Source organism: Nymphaea colorata, chromosome 2 (genome assembly GCF_008831285.2).
Source record: "Nymphaea colorata isolate Beijing-Zhang1983 chromosome 2, ASM883128v2, whole genome shotgun sequence".
Taxonomy (NCBI): domain Eukaryota; kingdom Viridiplantae; phylum Streptophyta; class Magnoliopsida; order Nymphaeales; family Nymphaeaceae; genus Nymphaea; species Nymphaea colorata.
In genome coordinates this window covers 32,756,636-32,769,968 of record NC_045139.1, presented here as the reverse complement: position 1 = coordinate 32,769,968, position 13,333 = coordinate 32,756,636, and the positions used below count along the sequence as shown (strand labels likewise).

The following is a 13,333-nucleotide window of genomic DNA, read 5'->3' as shown; positions in this document are numbered from 1 at the left end:
CACTCTCCTTAATACCAAAACTTAGTCACATTTCTAACTTCCAAATTTGGGCTATACTGTTGCTAGCAATTGCAAACAGGGGGTCTTGATAAAGCCTCATTATTTTCTTGGGGATCGGAAAATCAGGCAGTTCTTCTCAGATTGTCCTTTGCAATGAAGAGTCCTACTCCTTGTTCATTTGTTCACGAAGCGGGTCCACTTTCCGCCCTTCCCGGGTGAAGGCTAACAAAGTGGCTTTGAAAGAAACTATGTAAATAGTGCAACCAGTCAAACGGTTCCGTTTCCTGTGTTTTTTAAATATAGACAAGTTGGAGTGTGGTCGACGGCAAGAAAATATAATATTTTAGTCGCTCGCCGGTTTTCAATCTTTCAATGGAGGTGCACAATACAGCTTTTGGCAGAAGAGTTAGTAAATTTTTAAAAAGAAGAGTGAAATTATGGTTTCAAAATTTTGATAGGGTAAATTTTATTTTTAAAATTTTTATAATGATTTTAAATTACATATAGAATTTATTTATTTATTTTTTTGAAAATTTGAGGGGGGCTCATGCCCCCCCAGCCTGACAGAACGTTGAGACCATGAGCAATCAAACTTTCTATAGTTAGTCTCCCAGCACTAACATGGCTGCCTCAGCTGGCCAACCTTGCTACTGGCCAGCATGACATCCCACACCTGTGGCGTGTAGAGTCAAGGAATCCGGTTAGGTTGGCCGGCCAATATATATATAAAAAGAGAGAGAGAGAGAGGGGTGTTTTTTTGTCACAAACTCAATGTTGCGAGTAATGCAAAATAAAAAATTTATAAGCTTTTCAAAAAATCATAAAAATAGTGTATAATTGAAATTCTATAAGGCTCTAAACATTAATGGCCCTATCATAATATTGGACTTGGTCATCAGATTCTCACATTGTTTTATGAATATATTTTCATGCATGCCGCATTCGTTGATATGATTAGTTTTATAGGAAAAGCAACTTAGAACATGGAGATACATGCATAAACAAATACCCATTTTTCTAATATTCTAAAACTGTGAAACTTGGTTGTGTATAATATAAAGAACTCATCCAGCAACGACTCAGAGAATCAGGTCAGTAGGTCGGGTCGCCATCTAGTCACCAAAATTTGGTTTCAATTTTCTAATGTCACGGAACCGAACAAGTCTTCAGCGTAAGGCTTCCGAACAATGACCAATTCTTAGCTGACTTTGGGTTGGAGTTTTTTTTTTAACATTTCTTTTTTAAAAACAATTTTTCGGTGATCAAGAATACGCCCATCCACTATAGTGTTGTGATCCCACCGTTTTCCCAGTTCAATAGTTACGGGCGGAGTAAAGAATTTTTCATGAGGGGGTCGAATTAAAGTTTTTAAATTATACTAGTACCTAAAATTTAAACGAAATTTTTTAAAATGAGACCAAAGTCCATGTATGAAAAAAATAGTACCTACAAAAATCAATGAGAGATGACACGTCTTCTATATACATCTACTGCCCGACCAGATCTTCATTTATGCAAAATATCAAAAAAGTTCTGATAAAATATTTATTTTCTTTATGGTTAAAATAAATATTTTGTAAAAGTCTAGTGATGTTGCCACCGCAACGGTTTGTGGTCACTACTTACCATCGTCATGAGGGGGAAAAAAATCACTAAAAACAATATAAAAACCATAATAAAAGAATTGACCTACACCAAACCTTTCTTCAACTTGGACTTTTACACTGAAAAAGTTGGAGATATTTAGCTCTGGTAATGAATGGCGCCATCAACTTCTTGAGGCACAATCACGTTACAATTGAAAATATACGCGCTTAGTGTTCATCGAATTCGCTAAGTAGTTGAGCGGTTGACCAAATCTCATCCTCACATATTTTTATGAGCTCCCCACGATTTTTTTTTTTTTAGTGTTTACTTAGAAGAGATCGCCTTTTACGTAAAACTTTTGATATTATATTCTTATGCCTTCAAGGTTAAGACTTAGATAAACATATAATATACATGAAAACTGGTATATCCATAATTACTTATGTGAGGAACAAAAACCACCACACTTGTACACAAAAAAATGTACGTCATGGACATCCAGATATGTTTATTAATTTAATATAAAACATGACTTAATTCACATTCTAATTGCCAAAATTTTGATATTGCAGGAACCGTTAGTTTTGCTTTTATTGGAAAAAAAACATTTGAACTCAGAAAATGATCAAATTCTTAAGCTCATATTGAAAATGTTAAATTGCATAGAAAGTGGTTAAATAATTAATTTTAAAGAGTTGGGTTCTTATATGTCGCCAAAGTGATCGAGAACTATCCTCTCTTTTTCAGGTTTGGATGGAGAAATCCTCTAGCCTTTTATAGCACACTACCTGATGCAATGCATGTGTTTAATCGAACCCGAACTTGAATTTTTAATCCAAAATTCCATGTAGTCGAGGAATATTCTCGGATGTGGTGCCGGATCCAAATCAGTATTCCAGATCTTCTTTCTTTGTTTAAATAGATCCAATTTTGACCAAATCTTTTGCGAAAGAGTTTCAAACTGTGCTCTTACTTTTTGTGAAAGTCACACATCGATATAGTTTCTTTTTGAAAAAGCGGCATCCACGTCAAACCTCCAAAGTCGTATCTTTATATCATCGGATCGAGTGGTTACTTGCTTGAAAGCCTAGTAGACTCATGATATACCTTTCAACTCAAATGTTGAGTTGCCATCATATGAACATGAAATTCGAACTCGAACCTCGGATCTCTTAAGTAGAAGCCTCATTTGATTGGTGCACTTTACCTAATTCTTACCGGAGATGCATTTTGTTTTTCTTTTTGAAAATGAAGGTATGAACATTGTTCACAGTAACTACTCACGATAAATTTATCTATAGTTAATCTAAACTTCATCATCAAAAGAATTGGATTAACAGTAGAAAAGGTAGACATGGGCATGCAAAAGAATACATGAAGCAAGACTGTTTCTGTAATGTGGCCTAGAAGAAAGGACCGGCCCTGTAATTTTTTATATTTTGAGCAAGTCAACGAGGCTGTTGCAGAGAAGGAGAGGAGCAGAGAGAGACCGAATTTTCACGCGCTCTCTTTCTCAGTCTCTCAGAAATTTCATTTAATTTTTAACGAGGCCGACGACGACCATGACTTTGTGGGCCGTCGCCTCCGTAGAGGAAGAGGAAGGGGAAATTGAAGAGATGAGAGACTACTACTTCTCCTCCTCCTCCTCTTCTTCTTCTATAAAATTTCCTCATCCCCTGATCCCCTCCTTCCCTTCCCCCGATCCAGCGGCCCCCGCCGGACTCCTCCAGACCTGCCATGGCGCTCTCTGGTGTCTCCTTTATGTCATCGACCCTCCTCTTCTTCCTCGCTTTGCTTTTTCTCTTTCACCCATCCGTCGGTAAAACTACCTTCAGTTTCGAGCTCCACCACAAATTCTCCGACCAGGTGCGCGACTGGGTGCGCTCTACCTCCGGCGTCTCCGTCGACAACTGGCCGCAGCCGGGGAGTCCCGAATACTACAATACCCTGTTTCATCATGATCGGGTCCTCCGCGGCCGTAATCTCGCCGCAAGCAGCACACCTCTGGTTACTTTCGTCGACGGAAACTTGACCCTCCATCTTCAGTTGGGATTGTACGTACACCCCTGCATCCATCTATCTCTCTCTTCTTCAACCATTTAGGTTTGAGCTTGTTCTCATTTGCGTTTCTTTGTTCTTTCTGGTGATGGGGGTGAAGTCTGCACTACGCCATGGTTGAAATTGGGACACCTGCAGTGAAGTTTCTAGTGGCGTTGGACACGGGCAGCGACCTCTTCTGGGTGCCATGTCAGTGCATCCAGTGTGCTAATTCCACTTCACCACTCGTATGATTCCTTCACTTTCTGCTCTTTTTTCTTTTTCTGTTTCTTTTGTGATGTGATCGACATTCTTCATCTTTTTGAAGCATGAATTTGATTCGAATGGATTCTCCCACTCCCTTTCATCTCTTTTTTCCTTTTACGGGTACGAAGTCGACTGGTCAATGGCCTCCCTGCTGCTGCCTGAATGGTGCTCATCCCATAGCTACCAGGAAATTCCTTTCCTTTTCAGAAAATTTGCTTATCTGAATAAAAAATGATTCGCTTCCCCGCTTCCGCATCACGCATCCTGTTCAATATTAACCAGTCCCCGGTTTGTCGCGCCTCGGACCAGAGCATCATGGTCCGCCCTGGATGGACCCACCGCATTTTTTCTTTTCCTTTTCAAGAACCGTCCGATTTAAAGATGGACGGGTTCCGTTCGGTTCAAGAATATGTTCTGCCGAGATGCGCGTCCAGGACGCCTTACTTCTGAACATCCCTCCCAAACAAGGACCATATTTTTCTTTCATAAATGGCGCCTGACTTTCAGGCGTAATTCCAAAAACTGGCCCTAGCTGTCAAGATTTTCGTTTCGCCTTTGATTTTTCTATGATAAGATTGTTACCTTAGTTTATGTGGTGAAAGGGGAAGAAGTTGGTATGTATATTTTTGTGAATATTCATAACCATTTTTCAGGTGAATTAAACATCTTATTTCACAGGCTTCTTTACAGTACCTCTCGTCCCTTAGTTCTTCTTCTCACCTTCTTTGTACAACTCGTTTTTCCAATATGAAATAAGCTGTGAAAATTGTTTATCCGATGAAAATGTACAGATTAGTTATAATATATATTTTCTCAAATTGTGCCTTGCGTGTTTTGTGCAATTCATTTTCAATTTATATATTTATAGTTCATATCATTTTTCTTGTGAAATATGACTTTTTTCGTTTTTGTTTTTTCGGATTAAAATTTGCAGACTTTGTCATAGAATATGATAATTTTTTTCGCTTTTGTTATAGAATTTGCAGACTATGCAATATATTACGTTTTATTACTATATGTAATATGTGTCTTTATTATTTATCTGACCAATACAAGCGGCGACCTTTCGGTTTCTGCTGGTTAGAAGAGCACCAAATTTGAGATGGGCATCATGCTATTCAAATGTTCTTACCATTTGTTTTGGTAGTGGTTGAAGGCCCGCAATCACTGGTTATCCACCTGTGACGATATAGTGTTTTCCAGTTATTAATTTCGAGTAGTTAGGAAGGAAGGTCGAAATTTTTACAATGTTATTTGTTGATTCCCTTGCTTCAGGTTCAGGGTGTTGAGAGTGGTGTTTATTCTCCTAATATATCAACGACGGGCAAATATTTGCCTTGCAGTTCCGATCTATGTGATTCTCGAACTCTATGCTCGGGAACAAACAGCCAGTGCCCGTACAAGGTTGATTATGTCTCTGCAAATACTTCATCATCTGGTGTTCTGGTGGAGGATGTTCTCCACTTGATTACTGAAGACAGTCAACCAAAAGCAATCAATCCTTCAGTTGTCTTTGGGTACGATTATTTTCTCATCAGCTTTCCTCAAGTTATTTGTTGTCTAATGGAGTGGATTAAACAATGCTTACATCATTGAAATGCCATACAAGGAGCTTCTTTATGCCTTCTCTGATAAGCTTATTAAATTTACCTCATCATTCTTTCATCTCATAACTCATATACATCCGCAAAATTTTTGTGAAGTGAAAGCTTAGACAGAATACTATTTGCAGCCAATAAGAGCATGAACATTAATGTTGTCTTTGTGTGTGTGATGTATGCCAAAGTTTGATCAAATTCTAGGGGAAATGAGAAAAAGATAGTTTTCTGACCCTTAGAAAATGGTCCAAGGTCTTCTAAATGCAATATTCAAGTTCAGGCTGTCCAATGATATGAAAACTATTAGTCTCACCAATATGTTTTCTGGAAAAGGTACAAACTACTGTAACAATGTCCTTGGTCATTTATTCCACATCATCAGCATAAATCTTTATGGCATACTTTTATGATGCAGATGTGGACAGATCCAGACCGGTGCCTTTCTGCGTGGCCCTGCTCTAAATGGGTTATTTGGGCTTGGTTTGGGAAACCAATCTGTCCCTAGCATTCTAGCCAATTCTGGCCTTATTGCGAATTCTTTCTCCATGTGTTTTGGTTCCGATGGTTTTGGAAGAATCAATTTTGGAGACAAGGGTAGCAGTGATCAAGAAGAAACTTCATTTGTTGTGGCTCAGTCACAGTGAGTGTCTCCTTTCTTTCGTGGACTATGGAAATCAATATTGAGTTGGTTTAGTGACTGGTTTGCTTTTGTGTTTCACCATTGGAAATAAATATGCAGCCCCACGTACCAAATTAACGTTACTGACATACAAGTGGGAGCAAATGTCATTAGCATACGTCCAGGGCTCCTTCCTATCTTTGATACTGGAACCTCCTTCACTTATTTAGCTGATCCACTATACACAGATATTGGAGACAGTGTAATAAACTTATTCTACTCTTAATTCTTGAAAGTACCTTCAAGATTTTCTACTTAAATTCTTAGATATGTGGCACTACTTTTGCAGTTTGATAAGCAAGTCAAGGAGCCTCGTTCTACTCTTAACTCCACAGCTCCGTTTGAGTATTGTTATGACATCAGGTAACCGATTTATCCATTCGTATGTTATTTTCTTTGTTGACATATAAATAGCGAAACATGATATATATAATAATTTGTCTTCATGCAGTTCAAACCAAAACTCCATACTTATCCCAAAAATCAACATAACAATGAGTAGTGGAGCCAATTTTAATGTCTTGAATCCAATAGTTGTTTTAACCTCACAGGTACGTATTGTGTCAATATATGTCTTTGTGCAAGTGTGGTCATGCCTGCTAACTCTTCACCATTTGCTTGTCATAATTTGTAGGTACAAAATATATATTGCCTAGCTATTGTGAAGAGTGATGGTTTGAACATTATTGGGCGTAAGTATCTATATCTCTCTCTCTTTCCGTGTGTGCACATCTACAGGCTCTATAAATTGCTTCATTTATCAAGAACTACTCAACCGATAGAAACATTATCGGGATGCTACCTTAACATCCATATAGCTTGACACCGAATACCTTGGTCGTTTCTTCTGCAGAGAACTTCATGACAGGCCATCGGATTGTTTTTAACAGAGAGAAGGGCGTCTTAGGTTGGAAGGAGTTTAACTGTAAGCACAACCCGTTTTGATTCCTTTTAGTGGATCCTGGGTTCTCTGTCCTTGATTTTTCACCAGTCTTTTTTCCCTTCATCAGGCTATAATACTGATGGAGCTGCTACACCATCGGTAAAGTCACCAGCTATGTCCCCCACATCTGCTGTTAGCCCCAGTGCTGTCAATCCAGAAGACACAACAACAGTTGGAAACAGAACCCAAATTCATGCAACATCTTCTGGTCATGCTGCACACCCAGCGTTTGTATACGTTTTCTTTACAATTTTGTCTGTTTTAGCAAGTTTCTTTTAGTTTTCACCCCTCCCATCATTGTATATGAAACTGTTTTAGCTTACACAATGATTATACGCGGATAAATCTGCCCTATTCGGCATCCCTCAGTATTCTAGGAATTCTTTAGAATATATCCTTCTGTTAGTTAATTTGAAGCATTCCCTAAGACGTTTCAGCATTGGGAGGGAATTCTTTTGTATTATAGAATTGTTCCATCTTAAATGGAAAGCATATCTATGTACTATTGTTCATATTTCATTTTATGCAAATTAATCTTTTCCTAGAAAAGTTTTCTGCACTTGAGTCCCTACGACATCCACTCTCTGCAATTATGTTTCAAAGTGGCTTAAGTTAAACAATGAAATTTGTTCATTCATAGTTTTACCGTGTGAGTAATGCAACCATATAGCAAATTCAAGCTACACAAAACCAACTCCATTTGATGTGCATTACTTTCGGATTAAAAAAACAGAAGCGAAAGAAAACTCGAGCAATGAGATTTAACAACTTACAAAATTTTACACGTCAAGTGACAAGATTTCGCTACTCAAAAAATTTTATAGGTTTCAGATCATGTAGTATTTTTGTCAATATGAAATCTCATTTAATTGCGGATGGAATTCGGGTGCAGTACCCATGATATATTGGATTACGGACTCGATTTTGGAACCTTTAGCTACATCTGATAAAAATTTGAACCTGATTGATAGGAAGCAGACAGCTTTTAACCCAACCGCGCTGCCCATCATTTAGTGAGAGAAAGAATTAAGATCATTATGTACACGGATTCTGAGAACATAACGGATTCTAAGAACAAAGTGTCATCCCTATCAAACGCTCTCCTCACACATGGTGTCTTATTGCCATCTCATAAACTGCAGCTGCAAATGAGTAAAATTACTAACAACGAGAAAATCAATGTCTTAAGAATTGGACTGAAATCTGCCGACCAGTTCAATGGTTCGTGCATGTAAATTTTTTACATACATCTGTTTCTAATATATATATATATGCAATAAAAATTCAGAAAAAAGAATAAAGTATTTATTCCCCTCTTAAGTAAGAATTAAGTCATACAGTCTCTTTAATTAAAAGTGGATGTATTTCATAAATACGATATCTGTTTAGAAAGCTATAAAATATATAAGAACTATATGAAAGAAGTACAAAAGACATTTAAACTACCCTTATTCAAATACTATACTATTCTCACCGTTATATATATTTATTTTTTAAAAAATAACTAAATGATGCATGTTTTTATTTTTTGTAAGTCATATGTGTAAAACTATTTGGTGTGAAGTCGTTGTGTTCTTTAAATATATATTATGAAAACACAAAACAAAAAGGAAAAACAATTTTCAATGACATTAAAAAATGTCTCTAAAAATTGAAAAAAAAGCCAGCAAATTATGTAGCGACCTTCTTACTGGAGCCGAGCCAAATGTCAGTGAAGACGGCATCGTCAAAGCCTTTACTGATGTTTTGCATCACGTAGTCAAAATCTGCCATTTGTGACACGAAATATACGCATTCGACACAGAATTTATTGATGCAAGTAGACGTCAGTAAACATCCTTTACTTACTCACATTAAATCATCACTAACGTTCATTAACATTAGAAAACATTTCTCTTTCGCAAAGAATACACTGCAATTATGTGCAATAATATTAATTTGTTGTTAGATTTAGGAACAACATTCATAATGATCTTATGAGGTTTATTGAAACATAATATGGCATTCTTCCAATATGTTTTAATTTTAAGAACATATATTTTGAGAAGGACAACATTATTTTGACTAAACATTCTTTAAGTTGTGTAACTAAGAGGTACAGGTCAGGTCTAGACACTTAAAGTCTATGTCAGCATCAACCTAATTTAAACGACTAAATTTATTCGTTCGTAGTTACACCATATGAATGATGATAACCTGCAGTAAACGGATTTTAGATATCCAAAGCCAATTGCATTTGACTTCAGGGTGAACGGAGGAGACCTACCCAACATAGAGCCGAAACTTCCACTAAATCCCTTGTCTCTTTAGGAGTTGTTTGGCAATTGAAACATTATGTGTGCGTTGCATAAATCTACCATAAAAATCCGGACGGATTTATGAAACATGAAAACTAGGAGTCAATGAATTTGTCGCATTTTTGAGCGCAGATTCATGAAAAACTTACAAAGTATTCCATTTGCCAAACGACCTCTTAAGTTACAGGGTCTGCTTTTGATACTTCGAGTGCCGCCCTCATGCACTTCAACCCCATAGCAAAAAATTTCTTGCTCCACCACTACTCCACCCTATCACCTCTCCCGCAACCCGATGTCAACTGGGAACATTTAGGCTACTCACTTTTCCGTTCTGAGACTCGTCCCGGCCGGACAAGAATATGAAAAGAAGTTTCTTTCAATTCAAAATACTAATTCTACGTAGAGCAAGTGGGAAATTCTTTTCCAAGATGACACCGAGAATTGGCATGTATCAACCAACTGTAAGAAGATGGGTTTCTCTTTCTTATTCATTAACTAATGAAAGCAAAAGTTAATGATTTTTCCCAGTGCGAGACCAAAAGGGAAGGGATGAATTTAAAAGCAGTAATGAATGATCTCCTCATGCACTAGAAGAACAAAAGGGAAATTAATGAAAATCTAGACTGAGTAAAAATATGCAGCTTCGGCTGCAGTGCCGGCTTTGTTCACTTCCCCATTCCATGCATTAGACCCAACAGATCCTCGATATAAAAGGAAATGGAGTCATTATCTGGTTTCGTAAAGTGACATACTTTCTCCCGAAGACCAACATTCTGATATTCAAAGATGGTTCACACATGCACACAAACACACGCATGCACATATAGATAAGACGCAAGTACTATCACATGCCCATGCATGCATATGTGCACACAGAGCATACCGTGCAATTAGGGTGACCCATGTTTCCACCTTTGATCGTGCTGTGTGACTAACTTTGCACAGGGATAAAGTAGAACAAGGGAAATTATCGTTTGCTCTTCATCCTCTTAAGCTGCAAAATTGCTGGTTGTTGCTGTTGCAGGAGTGCTGCTTATTTAAGGCAGGTATCTAGCAAGCAGAAGGGTGTCGTTGATGAAGTGCCAGAGGAAGCAAAGCAGCCGGAGAGGAAGAATGTGGAGAAACCTGATGATGAGCAAGAGATTAAGAAAGAGAAGTTTGAACTCATGTCGCTGGTCAAGTCCCTTAAAAGGAAGGTCGGGTCTATGCCCAACTCAAACAAGTGACTGCAAGTTGACTTGTAAGATGGATCTGGTGCTCCTGCTTCTCACAAAGATTATACTGCACACTGAGAGGAGAGACAAACTACAAAGTTCGAGCGGCTAACGTTCAAGGTTAATCACTTCAAGTTTTTTGCATATTTTTTTTCTACAAGGGTGCTAATCCTTTTTGCAGAAATTAATCATATCTAAGATATTATTTTGCCAGGGATAGTCTGAAAAGAATTTTCAAGATGTTATTATACTCATGTTAACCAAAGTTGCCGCTTCATTGGCACCACTAAAATTTTGTAAATGTGACGTGCATGAGCAGGTATGAGTCCCTGTCAGCCATCTATCTAGAATTCCCATGTTCATGGGCTTCTGTAAAAGCCATTTTTATTATGTTAATTGGACTTTTTCTAGATGGAAGTCATACCCTTACATTGGCGACCTCTGTAAAAGTACGTTTCAAACAAAGTTTTAACATAACAAAAATTCCTATAATTCAGAATCGGTACGGAATTGATTCGATGTGGAATTAAATTGAATAGTCATTTATTTGTATTTTATTATAGTTTTTAATATTTTCCATGGATGCATATCGATATCTAACAAGTATCGAGTTTGCTCCCTTATATGAATAATTTATTTCACCATTTATAAGAAAGACAAATACACAAGAAGTTAGTTAACAACCTAATCATTTGTGACGATCAGTCATGAATGAAATGAGCCAATTCTTGCTCAAACGACTAAGCTAAACTAAATATCTTAAATTGGATTTCTAATACATAAAAAGAATGAGGCATTAGCTGATTAAGCCCTTCCAATAAACCAGAAAGGGCCAAAGTGGTTTGATGGTAAATGACAAATGAACTAATTTCAGACTGCATCGAGTATCAAGGATTCATTAAAAATGGTTGTACATAAAAAATCCTGGCACTTTGCCATCATTGCTATTGGTGGAAAGCAGTTCTTCCGTAAAGACGCAATTTGATCTCTGAATCAATCAGCAAGTTTGTGCAATCACAACAAATAACTATAATTACAGATATCTTTTAATACGTCAATTTGATCATTTTGATAATCATAATAACATAAAGTTTAATTTTGCTTTTCTTTAAATCATCAACTGTCTAAACTTGATAAATGGGAAGAGAAACAAAATCTAAAACTAATTTCATTTTGTTATTCATGAGCATCAAACATAATAAGTACTATAGTAAAAGTGAAAAAATAAACAAAAAACACACAATGAAGTAAATAAAATAAAACAAAGTGAACGTCCTCGATTCATTCTTGAATCTGGTTGAGAATATCAGAATCCAAGCAGCACGATCTTTTGGTATCCATCGGGTTGTGTTATATATACAACTATTACCTCAGGTAATCGTGGATATTTTATGGCATCACAGAAATTTCTGACCGAAACCAAAGACTCTTTGTTGTTTGTTCTTACTGAAACAGAATGATAACAATACAAAGGGGTGACATGCTTCTTTTCACATATTTTGTTCTTTTGCTTTCGGAGTCGTTCGATAAAATCAAGTAAATTAAATCCACGATTCTGCTTACCAATTGATTTACAATTCCATTATTCATCAATATATTAGAACCAAATGCAAATTGGGTACAATACAATGCGTTTATTCCTATTGAACTTGATTCTTTGTTGATAAATCGGGAATAGCCACAAATATTGCAATTGATACATTCCATTGTTGATCAGCTCACACATATCTAAAAAACAATTCATCTAGATTATGAATCATGCATACCCGCTCAACCAACAAAACAATCTTTTTTTCTTATAAGTTGTATAAGTTGGATGTTATACTAGTACGAGACACATAAAAGTGCGAAACAAAACAGGTCCAAATCCGTTTTTTATTCCAATTTTTTCATTTTAGTCTAGTCTTAGAAACTAGAATCGCGTTGATGGAATTGGTGCCACAAACTCGAACACCCATTAGAATCCAAATAAAATGAATTCTGAATGGGAATAATTATTAAATGAGATATGATTACCATATACGCTTTACCATTAATTCAAAGTTAGAAGAAACAATAGGTTTCTTTCACATTTCAACTCAGAATGGATCATGCAAGAATGAGAATTTCATGGATTCAAGCATAAATTTTCTTTTAACTAACTAACACCAATACAAACGGTATTGACATAGACTGAATAATCCAATTTTGAATTAAATCAACAAAATATCTTTTCAATGGAGGGGTCTTGATAAAGTCTTATTATTTTGTCCTAAGAATAGTTATTATTGCAACCAAACGGCATCTTTGGGAATTGTAAATCGAGCAGTTCTTCTCAGATTGGTTAAGCAAAGTGATCTTTGAAGAAAACTATTTAAAGAATGCAACCAGTCAATTGGTTCTGCTTTCTGTGTTCTTTAAATATTTACAATTTGGAGTGCGGTCGAAGGCAAGAAAATATAATATTTTAGTCGAACACCCAGTTTCAATATTTCAATGGAGGTGCACAATACGCCTTTTGGCAGCAGGGGCAGAATTTGTAATTTTTTTTTAAAAGAAGGGTGGAGTTATGGTTTGGAAATTTTGAAAGGAGTTAAACGTAACTTTAAAAATTTTTACAATGGTTATTACATATAGATAATTTTTGTTTTTGGGAAAAATTTGAGGGGGGGCTCATGGCTGCTTCAATGGCTGCACCCTTGTTTGGCAGCCTGACAAAACGCTGAGAACAT

At 36.7% G+C, this 13,333-nt stretch overlaps 1 protein-coding gene across 1 annotated transcript; it reads left to right on the top strand.

The window, feature by feature from the left end:
* Positions 1–3,154: 3,154 nt before the first annotated feature.
* Positions 3,155–7,623, top strand: LOC116246646 (aspartyl protease family protein 1-like). Its single transcript, XM_031618443.2, has 10 exons — positions 3,155–3,641; positions 3,746–3,872; positions 5,167–5,408; positions 5,905–6,129; positions 6,229–6,370; positions 6,458–6,531; positions 6,620–6,719; positions 6,803–6,860; positions 7,022–7,093; positions 7,179–7,623. The coding sequence occupies exons 1-10, from the start codon at positions 3,325–3,327 to the stop codon at positions 7,388–7,390; spliced, it is 1,569 nt and encodes a 522-aa protein (XP_031474303.1). The 5' UTR covers positions 3,155–3,324; the 3' UTR covers positions 7,391–7,623.
* Positions 7,624–13,333: the final 5,710 nt, after the last annotated feature.